Here is a 20,567-nt window from a genome sequence, read left to right as displayed (position 1 = left end):
AAACACTAATTCTTGTAAGTCTGTATTCGATGCGTTTCCATGAAGATGCATGGAGTGGTGCACCTCGGGCACAATTGGCGAGAAGTCACTCCTGCCTGTGCCTGCCGTCATCACGGGTTCCACAAGCCGGTTCTCACAGCCTGTGCTGGTCTGCCCAAGACGTGTATAAATGTCTTGATAGCCTCTTTCCCTCGCAGGAACACGCTCATCCTCCTGCACCATTTCTAGGTGTAGTACTCCAAGATGCTTGTGCATACACCCTTCCCCGTTCTGGTCATTTTTATGGGCTGGCTCATTGTCTCTGGACATGGCTCGCTCTGCATTTCCCCTCTTGTTGCCGGAAATTCGACGCCCAGCCAACCGTTCTGGTTGGAGGACATGGTACAAAGGGGAACGTCTGCCTTCAACGCTGACCCAGCGACATATCAGGTCTACCGCAACGTCAAGGTATTGCACCATGTGATGCAAATATAAACTGACCGTTTTGACTGATTGCGCATGAAGGATTATGGAGCAACTGGTGACGGTGTAACGGATGACACTGCAGCTGTCAAGTAAGTACTCCTAGTGACGCACTTGATGATGTGACTCACCGGAGAGGTGCGTAGCTATGCTATATCATTTGGCGATCGTTGTGGTGAAGGTTGTGGGTCTGCTACGTGAGTGATCAAGTTCGATGCGCTTGCGCCTGTGTTAATTGTTCCTGTCCGGATGTAGTACTTCTCCAGCAGTGGTGTATTTCCCGCAAGGGTGTGTCCAATCATTCGCTCTCACTTTCACTACCAACAGCCTCTGGTATCTTAAAAGCACCTATTTGGTCTCTGAACCTATCATCGCGTACTATTATACCGTGATCGTCGGCGATGCCAAAGTTCCTCCAACCATCCTCGCAGCTCCCAACTTCACAGGAATTGCAGTTATCGGTATGCTGATATACTCTATACTCTTTTGCACGTCTGAACTTTGCATCTTCAGATGCGGACCCATACGATGCATATGGCAACTGGTATACTAACCAGGACAACTTGTGAGTATTCCGTACCAGCACGGTTTAAATGGCCCAAGTGACGCCGGCACCGTTCTACGACTAGTTATCGCTCCGTGCGGAACTTCGTGATTGACCTGACGCAGATGCCTGCTTCTGCCTCTGCTACTGGTATTCACTGGCAGGTTTCACAAGCCACCTCCTTGATGAACCTCGTTTTCGACATGTCGACTGAACCTGAAAACAACCACCAGGGTGAGCATCGCTGTTTATAGTCAGCACACTTTCTTATTCTAAAAATGTTGCGTCAGGAATTTACATGGAAGATGGGAGGTAAGAGATTAGTTGGATTTGTGCATACTCAGTTCATCTCTCTACCATGCTAGCGGTGGCTTCATGGGTGGTATGTCTGTCCTACGCAGAGATTGGCCCAAGATTCACGACATTGTCAGACATGGTTTTCAATGGAGGGAAATATGGCCTATGGGTCGGCAACCAGCAGTCAGTAATTGTGAAGGCTCTTCATATTTACGTTTGTGCTCATTCGAGAGCCACTGTAGATTCACTGTGCGGAACATCACTGTGAATGGCGCCAACACTGGTGAGCCCGTTCCGCAGGCGGAAAATGTGGCACTAACGGAAATTCGCTTATTATGTTTCAGCGGTAAGTGTCACTCTGAGGCCAAGCACGTGGTCGACACCAACTGATCTCTCTCCACAGGTATACGGGCTGTGGTCTTGGGGCTGGACCTACCAGCGTTCGCCATCTTCGACGCATTGTATTTGACTTTGCTGACTCCATTACTCTAGGCATCAATATCAACAACTGTGAAGTCAGTTACGGTTGTTAGGATTATTTCATGCTGACTTTGCTGAATCATTTGCCAGATAGGTTTTGATCTCACAATCGGCACTGCGAATGGAAGCGCTCAAGGAATTGGCTCGGAAGCCATCATCGATGCAACTGTCACTAACACACCAATCTTCGTTCAACGATCTGCAACGAGCAACCACACTTTGGATGGTTCACTTGTCTTGAGTAATGTTCAGCTCGACAATGTGACTACTGCTGTCGGTGTCGTAGGTGGCGAAGTTTTGGTTAGGAAAAAACCGCATTCCCCCGGAATATTTCTGAGATGTTACTTTCCAACAGTTGGCCGGTGGCACACTCAGAATCGACGCATGGGCGCAAGGAAATGTCTATGCCGGATCAAATCCAAATGGGACGTACACTCAAGGCTATATCGATCCTCTCCTCAAATCTCCTGTTGTGTTGGATAGCACGGGGAAGATCTTCTCCAAGGGCCATCCCCAGTACGCTGACTACTCGGCAAGCCAGTTCATGAGTGTGAAATCTCAAGGTGCGGCAGGTGATGGCCATACCGACGATACTGCGGTCATTCAGAGGGTCTTCGACGAGGTTCGCTTCTCGACTGGACTTCGGTGTGCGGCGAAGTGATAATTTCGTTATTGTCAGTATGCTGGATGTTACATCATCTATTTCGACGCCGGAACCTACATCGTCACTTCCACGATCACTATCCCGGCGGGTACCCAAGTGGTCGGCGAGGCCTGGTCGACAATCATGGGAAGTGGAGCGTACTTCCAGAACATGGATGACCCTCAGGTCGTCGTCAGGGTTGGAGAGCCTTACTCATATGGCCTCGCTGAGATCACCGACATGATTTTTACTGCCAGGGGGCCAGGTACGCGTGTGGTTATTCGTCCAGTAGAGCAGATAATTGATCTAATCTTGCAGCTGCCGGAGCTATTGTTGTAGAATGGAATGTCCACGACCCTGCTGGCCAGCAAGGCGCCGCCGGAGCCTGGGATACACATATCATGTCAGTAGCGCCATTCCGTCATCAATTATCACGCTTACTGGATCTTCCTCCAGTCTAGGCGGCAGTACGTCGGATGTATCGTTCAGGGAATTCTCCGTGCTGATTCACTTTCAGAGAACGGATCGGATCTGCAGGCGTACAACTGTGCAGCTGTGTACTATGACGTCAATACTGAATGCTACGCCGCTTTCTTGGCATTGCATCTCACACCTGGTTCCAGCGCGTATCTTGAAGTGAGTGTTAGATTTGACTGTCAGCGCTGGGATTCTGAGATACTAACGATTTGGCCCTCTCGTAGGGACTTTGGGTGTGGTTGGCGGATCATGACTTGGATTGGCCAGGTACACGATTTACACTCACTCTTTCATTCTCGAAAACTCATTTAAATGGCATCCCAGGCAACGCTCAAGTCAGCTTGTACAGTGGGCGCGGTATTCTGTCAGAATCTCTCGGACCCGCATGGTTGATCGGAACTGGTACGTCTTCTCGTTTTGACATCTGCCAGAAACTGACTGGCTTCCTATAGCCTGTAAGCATGGGCGACTTGATATGATATCCAAGTTTCTCAATGCAGCCGTCACATCTAGCTGAACACAACGTCATGTACCAGTACAGCCTGGTTGGTGCGCAAAATCACTACATAGGCACCATGCAGACGGAGACGGTGAGCGTGGTTTGTGCTAGCACAGTCCAATGAGAATTTGATGAGACATGATTAGCCATATTTCCAACCGGATCCCGCTCCGCCTGCTCCCTTCACTCCGAACCCGGCTTACCTTGATCCTGAAGCCTGGTTTGGAGCAGCCCTTGCTCTCCAGATCTCTTCTGCGGAGAACATCCTGGTATACGGTGAGGTTTTTGCTCCATCTTTGTCACTGTGTGAGATCAAGTAGCTCATGTGCTGCATAGGTGCTGGTTTCTATAGCTTCTTCCAGGTCAGCTGTGTTCGTCTGCCCGGGGACCTAAACGTGCACTGATAGACGGTGGTTTCAGAACTACACCCAAACCTGCGAAGCTACCTTTTCGTGCCAGATGCAGATCGTGAACGTGGACACGCTTACGAGTGTCGGCATTTACGGCCTCCAGACTGTCGATAGCACGTACATGCTCAGTGTCGACGACAACGGGGTTATCAGCTATACGAACAACAGGAACGGCTTTGCGGAGACGATTACTGCATGGACGCCATGGGCTTGATATACCTGCATAGAGATATTTACCAGGACGCAGAAGGACTTGAGGATCTGAATGGACGGACATTCACTAGATTTGTATCGAGTTGAGCACGTTGTATATGATGTCTGCGATAGGTTATCGAGACGTCTCGCTATCTTGGCATTGTCAAACACGATCCGTGGCGTACGCTGGGCGCGCGATAAAAGCAGATTAAATAATCTACTTACGCCGGACGGGATGCCCGGCCAGGAAGAGGCGACGGACTGCCAGTCTTCAGAGATCCGCCGCGATGGGCAGCGTGGGAAGAGCAACTGCATATATCCGGGGAACCAAAATTCTTTTCGTCTCCCTCGCCTCCTCTACTCGCGCGAACTCTTCGAGCACAACGCATCCTGCACCCTCTTGATCTATGAAAGTCTCCTCGCTAGCTGGGTACGTCGTGTTCTCTCGTCAGTGTTGTCGTGCCGCTGCTCGGTCTTTTCAGTCTAGCTGACCTCACACTCCAGCCCAACAACTCGTATCAACATTCTCTTCGGACCACTTGCATTCCCCCTCGTCGACACCGACAGGCCTCCTTAGAACATCCTTGCTCCACACCCCATCGGCAACGCTCTCGCAAAACGTTGTCTTTCATGGGATAATTGCATCGTCTGAACACTCGGGTCCAGGTCTCCTGCTCTGGCCATAGCGTACACATATAACCCGAACAACACAACACAACAGATAGTACCTCACTCTGGGGCTTTTTTTGTCTGAGACCCCTCCAGCACTCCACCCATCGCTTTTGCCAGGGATGATCCACGCACTCAGGACACAGACTTTCCTTCGTCCGTCTAGCCGTCCTGCCTCTCCACCAATTTCTACCCAAAGTCAAGACCCACTCATGGATCGTACTGCTCGCCCCCTCTCGAAGCTTTCCTTGTCCACTTTTAGGCGGGCTTCACCGTCGCTAGCCACTGGACTCACATCGCTGCCGCTGACTGTGGCACAGGATGGGTCATACTTAGAGGTGGTGGGCCTGAAGCTCAGTGAAGCTGTGACGAAGGCGTTAGCGCAGCCCAGTGGACCCGCTGCCCCACACGAGCAGCTTGGTAGTAGACGACCAATCCCTGCAGGACGTGGTCGTACCCTCGGCGCTCTGATTGCCTCGTGAGTATCCAGCATGTTCGCTCCTTCCAACAGTTCTGACACCACTTTGCAGCGAAATGAAAGCATCCCGTGAGAATTTGCACTTGCATAGAGCGCTCATCCGGACTCTCCATCGTCCGCTGTCCGTACTTCTCACGAATGTTTCGAACAACGTTCTTCCGCTTCTCTCTTCCCCAGCACTCTTAACTCCGTTAGCGCCGACGCCTCAGGCACCGACTCTTAACCCTACTCAGTTGCATGCACTTGGCTGGGCGACCTTCGCTGGGGAGGTTTTGGAAACTTTTGACGAACTTGGCCTAGGTCTTGACACTGATATGAGGGGCGACGGTTTGAAGCCCGTCCGGGACGGGCTTCTGTCCGTCGTAAAGAGGGTTGTCGACCCTCTTATGTCTGGTATCAAGAACGAGATGACGCCTGTCATAGACGCACTGGCCTGTGTCTATCCTGCACCCCTTACTCCCAGTCATGGTCATGGTTCTGCGGGAGGAAAAATTTCGACAGGCGCCAAATCGCCTATTCCGCATCCATCCATTTCAACGCTCCAAACTTTGGTGCCACTTTATTCACGGACGCTTGCTCGTTGTGCGACATCCACGACTGCAGATACCATTCTTGCGTCTCTGCTAATCTCTCTCATCTGGCACGGGCTCGTGGCGCTGTCCAACCGTCCCAATTTGAGCACGTCGCCGCCGGGTTCCCCAGCGGTGACTCCGGCGGGTTTGAAGTCGAAGGACCTCATACAGCGTAGTTTGTCGATCTCACCCTCGACCCCCCCTTCCAGCCGGTTCACGTTGAAACTACCTCCGTCACGCCCTCCGTCACCTTCCACTAATGTGGGGGCGAGAAGCACAACAGTAGCTGCGGATGCTCGTGCGTTGTATGACTTGCTCAACATGCTGCCGCGGCCGTCCGCAGACAAGGAGCCCACGCAGCTTGCGCGCGAAGTGGTCGATGAAGCGTTCGAGGCACTAAATGCTCTCGCTGCTTTGCTAGAATTTGTGCGATCGCAAGCTCAGGTCGCGCGCGGCAGGCCTGGCGGGTCCCCTGCGGATGCGTGCAATGTGATAGAGTTAGGACGTGATTTGGATGTCATCACGACAGACCTTCCGTTGCTCATCGCACTGCCTGTCCTGCTGCGTGCGTTTGTGCCTTTGCCTGTCGAAGGTACCTCTGAGCATGAACACAGCGTGGCATCCCTACTTGGCTTTTCCGAAGAGGATTACAGGAAAGGCTGCCTGAGCGGGTTTGGGCGTGCAGACGAGTGTGCGGCTGCTGTAGGGCAGCGCATGTCGGATGTCCTGCGCGCACAAGGCAGTGTTGGTACCATGGTGGCTCCCGAGCGACTGGAAGTCATCGTGAGTTGGATCGACCGCCAGGTTGCTGATGTGTCTGCTGATCATTGACTATCTGTGGCATACTGGACACGCGTTCCAGTGGTATACTTTATTCTTCCTATCTCATTATCCTTACTCCGACATGTTTCTTCCGTCCCAGTACTCATTGTTCGATCGGTGTCCGCAGGACTTTATTGTCAGAGACCTTCTCGCGTGGTGCTCACCTCGGCATGTCCGATTTCTATCGCTTGCTGTACACTACTATCTCTTCATTCTGCGCGTAACTTATTCGTCATATTTTTGGGCATTAATGCGCAGAATCTTTGCTCAGGCACCTGTAGAGATAGATCTATCTGTTGTCGGCATATGGATCTTGAATTTTTAATAAATTGGACTGATCAGAAGGACGTGCGGCGCAGAAAGTCTATGTTACAAGGTGCATGTTACTAGATCGCGTTACTGATTCCTGCGAATCGTCTCCACTCATGCATGCATCTACCATTGTCATCAGCACAAATCAACTTCCGAAGCAAGGATCAAACCTCTGATTAAGACTCATCCACCAAACTTTGCCAGCCGTCGTTTCCTAATCTCTTCTACGCTCAACTGTTCCTCAGGTTCCGCCGCACTACTTGATTCCGCCTCGGACTGCGTCTCTGCGTCTTCTGTGTCCTCTTCCGGTCGCTGTGGAGTTGCCGTACCGTGCGGAGTTTGCTGCTCTCGTGGCGTGGAAAGACTGGACGCGCCGGAGCTAGGAGGCAGTGGTCGGATCGGAGGACGGGGACTGGGAAACCGAAAATCTTCTGGAACGCTCTCCAACGACGCCTTCAGTGCCGCCTGCAGCTCCGCGTCTTCGTCGTCGTACACTCGCGCGCCGTACGAGGAAGACGGATGTGGTATCCGGGGCGGAACAACAGGCGGCGCATAATCCTCGTCGTCCATGTCCTCGTCCTCGTTCTCGTCAGCGTCAGCGGCCTCACCTTCATCCGTGTGCTGCGTGGCGGGTCTGTCTCTGACCCTAGCTTCAGCCTCGCTCTCCTCAATCGCGCGCCGGAGCATCTCTTCGTAGTCATCGTGCTCCTGTACGGCCTGAGGGGGTCTGTGCGCAGCGGCCCATTCGACCCGTGCCGCCTCCTGTTCATATCCCTCCCGGAGTGCCGCTTCTTGCTCGCGCCGCATGCGCTCCATGATGGCGCGGTTTCGAGCCATGCTAGCTGCCACGGGATCCATAGGCGCGGCGTCGCCCTCTTCGTCGTCCTCGTCGTCTACTGGTTCCAGCTCCGGAGGTTCGCCATGGTTGTAATACGGGTACTGCGCCGCGGGAGGTACACCACGGTTTGCCTCGCGATAGGCTGACGACGATGAAGGCGCTGATGAAGGCGGATGGAGAAAATCGTGTGGGGAGCCCGTGAGCGATGCCTGTAGGGCCGCCTGTAGCTCCATGTCCTCGTCCTCGAATCCATGAAGCGCCACTGACGACGGTGGTGTTCTGGAAGTCGAAATGCGGTTTCCAGAACTTGGGGCAGACGATTCGGGAATTGACGCCGCCAACTCATCGGCCTCTGTGCGTGGAAGTGCAAGGGGTCCTTCAGGATCGGTCTGGATTACAGCAAACACAGAGTAGCCTGGTGGGCGAAATTGAGTCAAAGACGAGAGTAATGCATATATGCTCAGCGTACCCTCAGCTTCGGACTGTTGTAAGACCATGCCGAGATATGTGTTGCTGATCCACTGCGGTGCTTCCAGGAACGAATTGAGGTTGAACCAATGTCCTCCGCCAGAATCAGCGTGCAAGGGAGCGGGTGAAACGTGCCCGAAGCGGCGCAGAGTAAGCCAGTGTTGCTCATGATTGAGTATGAAAGCCATCTGCGTCCTGACATGATAGTGCAAGTTGATAAAACGTATTTGGTTCGGATTTTATAGGACGTACTGTGGAAATTGTTGGTAAGGGCGCATGGCTTCGCTTCGCCATCGGATGAGTCTAGACACGCAAACTAATTAATACGCGATCTAAGAGGTAATAAGAGGTGGGATGCATACGTAAGTCCCCACACTTGCAGCGCATTCTCTAGCACCTGCACGGAGAAAAAACCTAAGAGGTCCTCAGCTTGCTGGAAGCCCGATATCAACAGATGAAGTATACCTGTATCGTCCATATTCGTGCTTGCACGTCCACGGTCCGCGTCATAGCTCTCTTCCAAGGCATCTAGAGATTCGGCTATGGCTGATAGATCAGGAGCGGTGAACTAACCCCAGGCATCTTTGAGCATCTATAGCCATCGGGAAAAAACTGGGAAGAAGTGAACTAACAAAATTTCCCTCTGTATCGAATCAGTCCTTCTCAGGTCAATGAACACGTTTTAACGGCATCAGGTGGCGTACGGAGGAGGTTGTTCAACGCATGTTGAGCACATAGCATCGACCCTGGCTGCTGTTTTTCATGGTAAATGACGGGAATAAGAGTGTCGAGAGAGGTCATGGTGGTACAAGAGAGATATCTTGGGAACTCAGAGGGAAGACGAGGACCTAAATACTGGAGTCCTGTCGTAGAGTCACGGTGGTGGCTGCCTCGAGTGACGCGTCGCGGTACGCGTAACACGCGGTGCTCAGGGTCTTTACTAATGTCGCGTCTCTTACGTAAGTTGGCTGACGGGGTCCTGTTACCTTGGACTTCTGGACTGGCGGCCTGTGTACCGTACACAGCGGTGACCATCATCTTCTCAATTCTCGCAGCCCTGGAATTGTGTCTCTGAACTATCCGGATGATTCTACGGCGCACTATTCGCGTATTCGCATACACATTACTTCAGCTCTTCTCGTTAGTCTCTGCTCAGGACGATGGCTCGCCATTCGACTGTCACATTACCTCTGGAAACCTGAAGTATGACTTGACTGCCTTGGCTGGCGAACACACAGTGTCGCGCACACGAATGTCCCCACCAACTGAAATGATTGACTCCGTTGCATTCAACCTTTGCGCGGATTTGCAGCAGAAGGATGGAGTCGGTGCCCAAGACCAAGTAAGTCGCTTAGTTGCGGTGCAGTGCATAGCGCTAATCGCATACGTCCCGTTCTCGCGGAACTTTCAGTGTCCTTCAGGAACACGAGCATGTCTCACCAAAACAAATCGCAAGGAAGGCGAGGCAGACCGAATATTTGCTGTTATTCCTCTAGCCAAGTCATCTACCACAGACATGGCATATACTTCCCTTACCTGTGCGTACAGGAGTCGCTCATTCACATCAATTGCTTACGCCATGTGCATCAGCACCGCAGGGTCTCTGTGTTACCTTCAGAGGGCCATCATATCCCGACCCTACAAGCAACGACCTGATACCCCAAACTTTTAACCTGAAACTACTGTGCAATCCAGAGGACTCTGGACCATCATTTGTATCATACAATCGCTCTGATATGTCGGTAGAGTGGAGCGCACCTGCTGGTTGCCTTTTGGGCAGTTCGCCGGACGCGCCGTCAGAAGACTTGCCAGGAGGAGATGATGGCAGCGGAGATGATAAGAAACAAAAGTCTGTTGGATCTGGCGTCGGTTATTTCTTCCTATTGTAAGTGGACTGCATTTATCTGTGTGCTTTCACGTTCTGACTGCCTCTGGAATGGATATCCAAGACTCTTCCTCTCGTTCGCAGCCTATTTCACATTGGGCGCCTACTATAATTACTCTACATACGGTGCCACAGGGATGGATCTCATTCCGTATGCCCTCCCGCCGTCTCGTTACCTTCTCGAACTGACCCGTTTGGCAGACACCGTGACTTCTGGAGGGAAGTGCCATACATGCTGAGGGATGTCGTCTCACATCTATGTTCTTCTGTACGGTCACGTCAGAGTGCCAGTCGAGGAGGCTATATAGCCGTTTGAGGCGATGTACTCAGAGCGCGTGGTATGCGCAGTCTCGAGGTTGGCAGTGTCGGATTCATCTTTGGTATGCTCACTGTAATTTTCGGCATGACGGTTGGTAAGTTCTCAGACGGATGTGAAGTCTATGCTCGACTTCTCGAAGCAGCACCTCGAATCCGTTGCCAGGCACTCAATACAATTTTGACGCAGCGAGAATCTTGACGAATTCGAAGGGGGTCTGCCTCCCTCTAGCATGGGTATGCTCACCGTGCTGCTGCATAGGTGCAAGTGTATTTCGTAGCTAGTCTGAGTATCGTGCAGCATACTTGTACTCAACGACAGCTTGACCCGACGGAATGAGATGGCATGATGGCCCATTATGTACATATCAGAAGCCTAGTAGAAGCATCGATATCACCGTGACTAGCCAGCCGTGTCGTGGGACCCACTTCAAAAGCTGGGTTGGGCGCGAGTCGTAAGCCCTCTTTTTCCTCTCCGCATTTCCCCCAGGCTCGCGGAGAGATCAGAGAAATGGGCAGGTGGGGTGCTTACCTCGTCACCGTCGGTACTGAACCGGGCGTGTATGACTCTTGGTGAGTATCTTGTCACCGTGGGACGCGACGTCAGCGAGCTTGATGTAGCTGATGAGTCGGTGCGGACCGCTGTGCTGTATAGGGACGAGGCTGCTGACCGAGTGATGAATGTGCCCGGAGCGATATACAAAGGATTTCCTAGCAAGCAGGAGGCTCAAAATGCATTCCGCAAGGCGCAGGCGCAAGGGAGAGTCAGGGCGGTTCAAACCGGCACGAACATCTATCACAGTGTACCGCCGCCCACACAGACGGCAACGCCGACCCACAGCTACGCGGCTCCCTTCACCCCGCCTGGTGGACGACTTGCGCGCGCCACCAGCATGCAACCTTCCAGTCCAGCCTCTTCGTACCATGGTGCACGCACCTCGTCTTCTCCTACGACAGGAGTGACCAAGATAGAGCCCGGCTTCTCCAGCCGGAGTGTGAGCGCAATGAGCTCTCCAGCCTCACACACGAGGTCTCCCCAGAGGATCGTGCGGAGCCGCACGCTCGATGCGCAGGTGCAGACCTACAACCCGCCGACCTCGCCTGTGCCGCGCTCTCCCGCCACCCCTCGTGGCAGCGCGAGCTACTGTACATGTCACTCGACGTGCCCAAAGTGCCACCAGCGTTACCCTCCCGAGCTCCGGTCTGCCAGCCGTAGCCCGTGGACTGGCCCCAAGCATGAGCATCGCTCGCCTCCGCGGTCACCCAAGCATGAGCATCGTTCGCCTTCACTGACACCGAACCTGACGCCGCTCGTCGGCCTTGGGCTGAGCCAGCCCATGCATGCATCGAACGTTATGTATGAAGCTGGTCAGGACCCGCGCTCACCAGTGCATCGCACCATGCTCATTCCCGCGAGGTGAGCGTAGGACTGCCGTTGTCAGTTGCTGCTTTGCTCTAACAGGCACTGCGCGGTATGACAGTGTTCCCATCTTCAACAGACCTTCTCCGCACATGTCCATTGACAGTGTGCTGTTCCGGCACTAAATAACACTTGCACGAATCTTTTCTCGCCGCTTATGGAGCGAGAAGTCTCTGTCCGCGTGTGTATTAGAACAATGAGAGACTGTTACGCGTTGCTTATCAAAGAAACTCCGTAGATGTACCTCTATCACCCCTGTTGTGTTCTATGAATGTTTGCTACTTGTAGATACTGTAATTCTTAGATGTGTCGGCAGCAAAGAATAATGCAATTTCAGATGATACAGTAATTGCTCCACGAATACTGCTATAATTACGACCGTTATAGCGCGGCAAGAACTTGCTAGAATTTACTTTGACTCAAGTCCATGGACGAGCTTGATCTGTACATGTTTCACAAGTCAGTGTGCTGCGCATGCCCAAACCCTATTGAAATGAACTGGACTGACCTCGTCCTGCGTGATAGTCCTCAACTCGCCCGGGGCTGCAGCATTTCCCATGATGGCACTCGTAGCAATGTTCACCACCCGTCCCACGGCGCCCTGCGTCGCGATCCAGTACCTTATTTCCGAGGGTACGACCTCGATGAGAGCAACGCGTGGGTCGTGTTGGTCCCCCTTATGGATACCGTCTCCGAGGTCCCCGAACCACGCCGCCGTCCTGCCAATGCAAAATCACCCGGCATCAGAACCAGATGCTCTCACGAGAAGTGTAAACGTACGTGGAGCTCCAGTGTTTCTCGATCTTCTCCTTGTCCTGGGAAATCTTCGCGATGCCAGCGTACGACGCCCAGTTGGTGGAAGACTCGTCGTAGAAAGACACGTTCACGTGCGCGTCGTTCCCGATCTCGTCAAACTTCCCGGAGACGCGGTTTGCGATGAAGCAGAGCGTGACTTGAGAAGGAGAGAGAGATACTGTGATGGTGCTAATTAGTACGCTGCGACTACGGGCATATAGTCCGGATGCAAAGTACTGACGGCCAGCGGGCACCATTGCACGCGAATGGAGGGCGCCGTTCGGGCTCCGCGTGGTGAGCATGCCGGCCTTGACGCTCTTCACGATTTTCCGCAGCCCGTCAACCTTCTCCTGGAGAGTCAGATTATTGTTCTCAGCCTTCGCGGTGTAAGGGTCAAGGTCTTTGTTCGACATGGCGATCTGTGATGGAGGTTGGGGGAAAGGAGAGCTCGTGCGCGATTGGATAGGTTGGTCTTATATATACTCCAGATTCGGTGGGCTCCTTTTTGGATGACGTCGGAGGAGACTTCGTGACGTCATCCGGTTCCTCAACAGTTTGCATGCCAAATCGGGCAACACTATTGCCATAACAAGTTACGCCGCAAAGACGTTAAGTACTTTAATTTAGGTGCACGTTATAAATAGAAATGAGTAAGATCAGAAATACAGAAAGTAAGTTAAAGAAGCAGTAGGAGTACTTACACTTCATTACCAGCAGGCGCCCCTTCGAATACCAAACCCACAAAGAGAATCCTCTGAACTTCAAGAGTCTGAAGAGTCGTGAGTCCCAGCTTATTCATAGGCCGGAATACTGTAAAACGTGACATAGGATATCAATTGGTATGCATTTGTCTCTGCACGATGCTTCGTTGTGTCCCTTACTGCAGATATCACCGTCGATTCGCCGAGGGCTCGTAATACTCGTGCACGCAGAACACTCCGACATCCTCTAGAACGCAGCCAAACCTACAGACACGCATATTAGCTCATCGAGTCATGAATATCTGGGACAGATGTCCGCAATATATCCTTCTGACCCTGCCCCAGAGTTCTCGTCAGGAGGACGTGACACGAGTGCCTGTGTAAGGTATATCTGGTCAGCCGAAGCATCCCACTTTGTCAAGATGCAGTACGAGTGAGAATTCACCATGCGGTCAGAACCACAGAGCGCTCCGCCCGACAAGCCGACAAGGTCACTCAGCGCTCTGAAACAGTACGCGGGCCATGCTCTTCGATACCACTCCACAGTAAGCGACATTCGCTCGCACGACTCGCGCGCTCTGCAGATCTGCACGGCCTTGGAAATACAATCGCGAGCCCAGGTCAAGTCCCCTTTGCAGCTGTCCAATGGGTACTTCTGATTCGCGCCGAGGGATTTCCACCTCGTGATAGCATGCGCATGTTCGAAGTTCCGCCCGGGAGTTGAGATCTGAGAGGCCGTGACCAACGATGACGATGATAGGGTGAAGGACGCGTTCTCCCTATCGTACCTCCTTTCCCGTACATCGTGGCGTGAAGTTAGAACGGCCGGTACCACTGCTTGCTCGCTACACTGAGACGCCTGAGTGGATTGGCCTTAGCAATCGAGCCGATCCGAAAGCCGCTGGTGAGGTGGAAGCCTCCCACCGCGAGGCACCTTCGTATTAACCTTGTGGGTAGCCACGTCATGAAGACAAAAGGACATATTCCTGTTGACGTCATGGCATCCACCACGACATGGGCACAGGAAAAACCGTTTTGTTTGCATCATTTGCAAAGAGAACAGTGTCAGGAACCGCCTGACCTGGTATGACGGCTTCGAGAAGACTGACGAAATCACAGAGCATCTTGTCGTCAATATGTCAGATAAACATATAAGACAAGGAACCCACTTAGTGATACATACATACAACCGCGTTCCTGGGCGTAAGTGCGGACTCTGTAACAATTTCGGCCATGCAGTATGAGTGTGTACGTATGCAGACTAACTTTGCTTACAGAGGAGGCACAAACTCGGGGCTGCCGCTATTATTGTGGAGATCGGTACGTTGCACAAGTTGGGACCAACTGCCCCATCACACGAGGCTGCGTATCTTGTGCGCCTCCCAACGGAAAGTCTAGACTGCATTGACCCAAACCACCTTATCGGCAAAGAGTTGCTGCACAGAGTGTTTCGTACACTCGCTTAGACTAAATGCACCGATGATGCTTCTGAGGCTTGGTTTTGAAGGGTGTCGGGTGCGTCGGTTTGAAAGCATTTCAAACGATAGCCTCAGGCTCGATAGGGAAGAACCGCTTATAACTGATTCATAGCAAACAATCTTGTGCAGCACAAGTCAACGGTCCGGCAGGAGGATATCGACCAGGTACGGGTGGTGGAGGCGAATATGCGGCACCGGCAGGCAGGACCCCCGACAATTGGGGAAGGTCCCTGAGCCAGTTACGGACAAATTTTGAACTTTCGAGAGCCTCATGCCTGGTATTTCGCGTGGCCGCCGCCTCAGAAGCGCCCAAAATTACCTTTTAAGGGTTAGAAACTGAATGAGGAGAAACGCGGTCCGGGGAGCAAAAAATGCGGTGAGGCCTCATTTTTCACTGACATTTTGGGCCAAAAACGGCCTTTTCCCAACGGATATTCTTGCCCTCTCTGGATCAGGCCTATTCACCAATTGTCGGGGGTCCTCGGCAGGCCGGAGAGGTTGAAGAAAATACAAATGCAGTAGCGAGAGATGGATGCGAGATCCGGCGATGTGGCTGGGAGAAGTAAGTACAGTTCGGCTAGTCCATCGGCTAGAGAAAGCTGTACAACCGAACGGCGCTTGTTGATGTCCACCTTGAGCTCACGGCCCTTTGCCGACTCGTCCAGAGAGGCACAGCTCGATCCCGTGCTGGAGTCACTCTCACTTATCTTTCCAGCTGCAAAATTAGGCTCGTGCTTTAAAGATATGGCTCATTCTCTCGAGCTCCTCCTCTGCCTTCTCCACCATCATGCTCTCTTCAGCCCGCATCCGCTCCTCCGCCATTCAATCTCCCACAAATTTCACAAAGTCAGTCACTAGGCTCGCATCGTGAGTAACATCTTTACTTTATGTGATCGACTCCGCGTGCATATACGCGTGCTCCGGTATTGTTATACCCGCTAGTCAAACAATCTGCATCCTCATACACCGAGATCGGGTCTCTCTCCTATCTCCAAACATCGCACTCGGCCGGTCTGTAAATATGCATATCGTCAATGGCTTATATCATTCGAGTCATTCCATTCATACAGGGTTCTGACCTCTTATATCTCCACCAGCACCAGGAACACCTCCCGAGACCACTCCACAAACCTTGCGTCCTCGACCCGCCATCCATTAGTACTCCCTCCTGTCTCAGCGACAGTAGCTGGACCACGTCACGCCAGAATGGCTTCATCTCTCGTGCAATTTGGTCAGCAGTATGTCACCAAGGGACTCGCCCGTACCGTGGATGCTGTTATCACCAAGGGTGAAGGGTCATACGTGACCCTTGAAGACGGCCAAATGATGCTAGACTTCACTTCCGGTATCGGTGTGACTAGCTTTGGTAGGCTTCTCATCACGAGTTCATTTGAGATTACCACGAACCTGTGATACAAGGCCATTGCCATCCCAAAATCAGCGGTGCCGCGGCTGAGCAGTGCATGAAGCTCGTCCATGGGCAGGCAAGTCGCACCCTTCGTCGAGCCTGTCTACTGTTGACCTTATATCGAAACTCCCCTTTGCAGTGCAGCATTGCTTTTCATGGGCCATACTTAGAGCTAATCAAGAAGCTCCTCCCGATGATGCCTGACCCATCTCTTAATTCGTTCTTCTTCTGGAACTCGGGCTCAGAGGCGGTTGAGGCAGCCATAAAGATCGCGAGGACTGTAACTGGTCGACAAAATATCATCGCAATGCAAGGTACGTGCAGCTCGGCTATCTTATCGATCGCCGTCTTCGCCAACCAATAACGGAACAGGCGGGTATCATGGACGAACCTTTGGCGCGATGGCCGTCACGAAGAGCAAGACTGTATACAGCGAAGGTGTCTTCCCACTGATGGCACGTATTAACGTCATTTCCCGCCGGACCGCCCGCTGACACTCTTACACGCGATAACAGCCTGGTGTTTACACTCTGCCATACCCATTCTGGCACCAACTTGGTCTTCCTCCTTCGACGCCAGGCCCGCAGCTCGCCGCTTACTGCTTGAATCAGCTCAATCTTTTACTGGCGCAGCAGACTGCTCCCCGTGATACCGCTGCCATCATTATTGAGCCGATCCTCGGTGAGGGCGGATATGTTCCTGCCCCGCCCGAATTTTTGCAAGGCTTGCGGGAGGTATGCGACAAGGAGGGTATTCTACTCATCATCGATGAGGTTCAGTGTGGTTACGGACGAGCCGGTAAAAATTTCGCCATCGAATATTCGGGTGTGCGCCCGGACATCATGATCATCGCGAAGGTTTGCCATATCAACTTATTGTTTCTGACGAATTTCGAATCTGGTGATTCTGTAGGGTCTTGCGAACGGGTTCCCGCTTAGCGGCGTGATCAGCCGGAAGGAGTTAACGGACAAGCTGAAGCCCGGATCCATGGTAAGTCCCACGCTCTGCTTCGTGCAGATACAAAGAGAATAATTGCCGCCGACTACCTCAGGGTGGAACGTACGCTGGTAATGCCGTTGCGTGTGCAGCTGCAGTCGCTGTCGCCGACGTGCTGAAGGAAGAGAAGGTCCTCGAGAACGTCAGTGCTCGGTAAGTCTGAATGTTTAAATGTCCTATCTATGCTCTGACTGCTCGCGTTAGGTCCGAAGAACTCTTCTTCGCGTTAAACGCTCTGCGGAATAACGCGAGCCTTGCGCCCAGCATCCTCGATGTACGAGGCGAAGGCTTGATGGTCGCTGTTGAGTTCGCATCCCCGACTGGGTCGGGACCGTATGACACCTTCGTCAATCCCGCTGTACCGAAGAAGCTGGCAAGCCGAGTAGCGAAGAGGTGTGTGGAGAAGGGACTACTCATCCTCACGACGAGCGTGTACGAGGTCATCCGGTTCATTCCTCCGTTGAACATTTCTAAGGAGGATCTGGCAAAGGGCTGCAACATCTTTGCGGAGGCAGTCGAGGAGGTTGTGAAGGAGGGTTGACCTCACTGACAGACCGGGTCACCCAAATTGAAGGAGATGCTGTGCATCGAGGAGAAGTATGTTACGAAGCTCGCTATAGCCTATCATCAGCAATATGTCGAATACAGCGAACACACGCAATGGAATCGAATCGGATGTAAATCTACAGTGTGTGAAATTGACATATTCGTCAGGTATATTATTCCAAATTTAGTCTCTTTTGGCATTTCCGGAAATCTGTGCTCGGGCCCAGCCAATGAGATTGTTTGGAGATCCATATAAAGTCGACAACGATCCGAATCCGGCTAGCACGCGTAGGCTTGGCACGATTGGTCCTTTCCAGATCCCGCTCACAATGTCTGCGCGTTGAAACCGTACTTACTCACGCACCGATCCTCGTGGTCGTCGTGTTCCCGAATTAATTAAGCTGCAAGTTCCCACAGCTAATTCTATGTTCACTCTCTTTCCCGGATCGCGCAACGCTCTGAAACCTGGCTGCCACACGACCGTCTCACCGTCACCCACACCCGTGACAATGGCCACCTCGGCGGCGATTTTGACTCTGTGGCTGCGGCTCTGCGTGCTACAGTTCTTGTGCGGCTTATGCGCACGCGTGCGTGCGTACATCCCGGCGATACCGACGAACAGCACTGCGCTTGTGGGCAGTGGAGGGAACACCTCGTCGCACCTCGATCTGCAGTGGTACCCCATGGCCTCGTACTCTGAGCAGGTCTCGTACCAGCTCGTGGGTGCGGGGAGCTCGGGTGTCAGCAAGGTGCGGAACTCTCGTGTTCTGCCAGTACTTGATGTTGTTGGCTTCATGCCTCGTCTCTGAACAGGGCGCGCTCGTGCACTTCTCCGAGACGAATTTAACGACGAACGACTTTAGTGAGTCTATGTAATCGTGGTGGCTGTGTCGCTACTGACCGTCTTTCCGTGTGCTTTCGTGGGTTGACGTTGGGCAGCGACAACGCCTTGGATAGCATTAGTATCCTGTGACGGCAATGCAACGAATGCGTCGCAAGAGGCGGATATATTCACGTTAGCAAATCAGCGAGGCGCGGTCTCAGCGGTGAGTGTACCTGTCCTTGGTGTGACGGTTCGACTTTGATAGGCCGCATTCATCTAGCTGCTTTACTCGCTACAATCCCAGTCCTGCACCATCAATCCCGATTACGCCGACCCCGCCAATTTCAACCAGATCATGGATATCTTCACCATGGAGTCGCTCGCCACAGCGAAGTACATACCTCTTAATCTATCTCACCTGACGTGCGGTGATAATATGATATACTTCTTTGTCAGCGCGATCGAGGACCAGTTTAATGCGATCAATAATACCAAGTACTACTATTTCAACTCAACGCTGCTGAATGAATCCTTCTCCGCTATTAACGACACCATTGCCACCGGCGATGTCGGCTCTGAAGGGTACGTGTTCGCGACCCTCATAGCGTACAATGCGACGGATCCTGCCCCGTCCGATGGCCAAGGGCAAAAGTCGTTCTCCAGCAGTTCCAGCGGCGGGGGGGCCAATACGAGCTTGGCGATGTACGTAGTCATACTAACATCAATCTAGGTAGGCTCATGAGAGAATTTCATAGGATCATCCTCTATGCTATCACTGGCTGCGTGTCAGCGTTGTTCTGTGTGGTCATTGCATCAGGAGTACGTCTCCGACTTGGTCGCGATTTCATATTCCTCAGATCTTACATCCGCTCTTCCGTAGGCAGTCCGAGCGATCCGCCATCCCGAGCGATACGGCCCGCGTGCAGGCGACGCACCAGGGTTCGGCGCAGCGCAAAGCAGAGCGCGTGGGCTCACGCGCGCGATCCTCGATACGTTCCCTGTGGTCAAGTTTGGAAGCTCAGGGCACGAGGAGAACGTGCGGCCGAAAGACGTCGAGTCTTCGCCTGTCGATCAGCCTACTGCGGAAGAAGCGGAGGATTTAGCGCATGATGCGATGCCGGGCGAGTTTGCGCTGCAGGCCTGGGAGGTGGTCGATGGTGAGTGGAGGCTGAGCAGTCAGGGACGGAAGAGCACGGATGAAGAGGGCGAATCGTCTGTGCATGGCCATTCGGGTGGCACTATGGAGGACGCCGAGGGGGAGGAGGATGTCACGACGCCGGGCGCAAGCGCATCAGCCTCGGATCATCTTACGCCCTTACCACGTCCACGCCCACGCCTTCTCACTCGTGAAGGTGCATCGACTAGCGGTCGTGCGGAGAAGGAGGTGGTTCCTGATGCTATCGGGCGAGAGACGTGCCCTATCTGCATCGTGGACTTCGAGGACGGTGATGACCTGCGGGTGCTACCGTGTGAAGGACACCATCGCTTCCATCGCGAGTGCGTGGACCAGTGGCTACTAGAGCTGAGTAGCAGCTGCCCGATTTGTCGGCAAGGTGAGTAGATCATTTTAGTCCGTTGCCTCCCAGCTGACCTTGTGCCACAGATTTCCATGCGCTAGAGACGATGATGGCGCGTGACGATGAGCACCTGGAGCTGCCACATATGTTCGGGTCTGCACGACCTCTGTCCACGGCAGCGGCGCGTTTCTCGCGGTACCTGCGAATTGCTCGGCGGAGGCAGGTGCGAGAGCGGGATGACGGGCATGGATACGACGTGACGGACCCTCCGATGCCCTTGGCGTCGGAAGCGCGTGTTTGAATGTGCACCGTCAGTTAGTTGTATTTGTTGTCTCATCTGTGTTGACCCGAGTTGTACATGTGCGCAGGGATGGACAAGCTTTGTTGTTATGTGTACGTATGCGTGTACGATGTATTTGCGGTGCATATAATAATGCTAATGTCGTAATTATTTGCATGATATTCGCCCGTTCTAAGTTCTGGAAACCCCCGAATTTTGACTCCCCACGTCAAGTCA

The 20,567-nt window shown here is 52.9% G+C and overlaps 8 protein-coding genes across 8 annotated transcripts; 6 read left to right on the top strand and 2 right to left on the bottom strand.

Moving 5' to 3' along the window:
* Positions 1 to 243: 243 nt before the first annotated feature.
* Positions 244 to 4,584, top strand: SCP_0308810 (Glucan 1,3-beta-glucosidase; the record flags this gene model as incomplete). The annotated part of the gene is made up of 28 exons (XM_027756267.1): positions 244 to 447; positions 505 to 554; positions 609 to 659; positions 718 to 750; positions 808 to 923; positions 976 to 1,027; positions 1,092 to 1,240; positions 1,297 to 1,318; positions 1,372 to 1,388; positions 1,438 to 1,486; positions 1,546 to 1,586; positions 1,648 to 1,743; positions 1,796 to 1,818; positions 1,874 to 2,083; positions 2,139 to 2,405; positions 2,463 to 2,691; positions 2,745 to 2,829; positions 2,883 to 2,893; positions 2,944 to 3,062; positions 3,128 to 3,170; positions 3,228 to 3,305; positions 3,356 to 3,358; positions 3,417 to 3,493; positions 3,549 to 3,678; positions 3,739 to 3,764; positions 3,823 to 3,929; positions 4,140 to 4,454; positions 4,512 to 4,584. The coding sequence occupies 28 exons, from the start codon at positions 244 to 246 to the stop codon at positions 4,582 to 4,584; spliced, it is 2,676 nt and encodes an 891-aa protein (XP_027612068.1).
* Positions 4,585 to 4,888: 304 nt separating this feature from the next.
* Positions 4,889 to 6,873, top strand: SCP_0308800 (hypothetical protein; the record flags this gene model as incomplete). Its single annotated transcript, XM_027756266.1, has 3 exons — positions 4,889 to 5,154; positions 5,207 to 6,509; positions 6,589 to 6,873. The coding sequence occupies 3 exons, from the start codon at positions 4,889 to 4,891 to the stop codon at positions 6,871 to 6,873; spliced, it is 1,854 nt and encodes a 617-aa protein (XP_027612067.1).
* A 170-nt stretch (positions 6,874 to 7,043) lies between these two features.
* SCP_0308790 (hypothetical protein) lies at positions 7,044 to 8,967 on the bottom strand (the record flags this gene model as incomplete). The annotated part of the gene is made up of 7 exons (XM_027756265.1): positions 7,044 to 8,113; positions 8,168 to 8,361; positions 8,419 to 8,469; positions 8,529 to 8,580; positions 8,632 to 8,734; positions 8,799 to 8,809; positions 8,871 to 8,967. The coding sequence occupies 7 exons, from the start codon at positions 8,965 to 8,967 to the stop codon at positions 7,044 to 7,046; spliced, it is 1,578 nt and encodes a 525-aa protein (XP_027612066.1).
* Positions 8,968 to 9,250: 283 nt separating this feature from the next.
* On the top strand, positions 9,251 to 10,367 carry SCP_0308780 (hypothetical protein; the record flags this gene model as incomplete). The annotated part of the gene is made up of 5 exons (XM_027756264.1): positions 9,251 to 9,508; positions 9,578 to 9,704; positions 9,757 to 10,051; positions 10,116 to 10,202; positions 10,253 to 10,367. 5 exons carry the CDS (start codon positions 9,251 to 9,253, stop codon positions 10,365 to 10,367), a joined length of 882 nt encoding a protein of 293 aa, XP_027612065.1.
* A 510-nt stretch (positions 10,368 to 10,877) lies between these two features.
* SCP_0308770 (hypothetical protein) lies at positions 10,878 to 11,911 on the top strand (the record flags this gene model as incomplete). The annotated part of the gene is made up of 3 exons (XM_027756263.1): positions 10,878 to 10,939; positions 11,022 to 11,783; positions 11,848 to 11,911. 3 exons carry the CDS (start codon positions 10,878 to 10,880, stop codon positions 11,909 to 11,911), a joined length of 888 nt encoding a protein of 295 aa, XP_027612064.1.
* A 284-nt stretch (positions 11,912 to 12,195) lies between these two features.
* On the bottom strand, positions 12,196 to 12,994 carry SCP_0308760 (Protein bli-3; the record flags this gene model as incomplete). The annotated part of the gene is made up of 4 exons (XM_027756262.1): positions 12,196 to 12,228; positions 12,295 to 12,505; positions 12,567 to 12,759; positions 12,823 to 12,994. The coding sequence occupies 4 exons, from the start codon at positions 12,992 to 12,994 to the stop codon at positions 12,196 to 12,198; spliced, it is 609 nt and encodes a 202-aa protein (XP_027612063.1).
* Positions 12,995 to 15,966: 2,972 nt separating this feature from the next.
* On the top strand, positions 15,967 to 17,705 carry SCP_0308750 (Acetylornithine aminotransferase, mitochondrial; the record flags this gene model as incomplete). The annotated part of the gene is made up of 8 exons (XM_027756261.1): positions 15,967 to 16,126; positions 16,180 to 16,244; positions 16,308 to 16,482; positions 16,541 to 16,623; positions 16,684 to 17,025; positions 17,081 to 17,158; positions 17,220 to 17,317; positions 17,369 to 17,705. 8 exons carry the CDS (start codon positions 15,967 to 15,969, stop codon positions 17,703 to 17,705), a joined length of 1,338 nt encoding a protein of 445 aa, XP_027612062.1.
* A 430-nt stretch (positions 17,706 to 18,135) lies between these two features.
* On the top strand, positions 18,136 to 20,351 carry SCP_0308740 (hypothetical protein; the record flags this gene model as incomplete). The annotated part of the gene is made up of 8 exons (XM_027756260.1): positions 18,136 to 18,459; positions 18,524 to 18,572; positions 18,650 to 18,756; positions 18,814 to 18,926; positions 18,990 to 19,235; positions 19,289 to 19,352; positions 19,414 to 20,086; positions 20,137 to 20,351. 8 exons carry the CDS (start codon positions 18,136 to 18,138, stop codon positions 20,349 to 20,351), a joined length of 1,791 nt encoding a protein of 596 aa, XP_027612061.1.
* Positions 20,352 to 20,567: the final 216 nt, after the last annotated feature.

Source organism: Sparassis crispa (genome assembly GCF_003851025.1).
Source record: "Sparassis crispa DNA, contig_000002F, whole genome shotgun sequence".
NCBI classification, from domain to species: domain Eukaryota; kingdom Fungi; phylum Basidiomycota; class Agaricomycetes; order Polyporales; family Sparassidaceae; genus Sparassis; species Sparassis crispa.
This window is presented reverse-complemented; position numbering and strand designations above follow the sequence as displayed.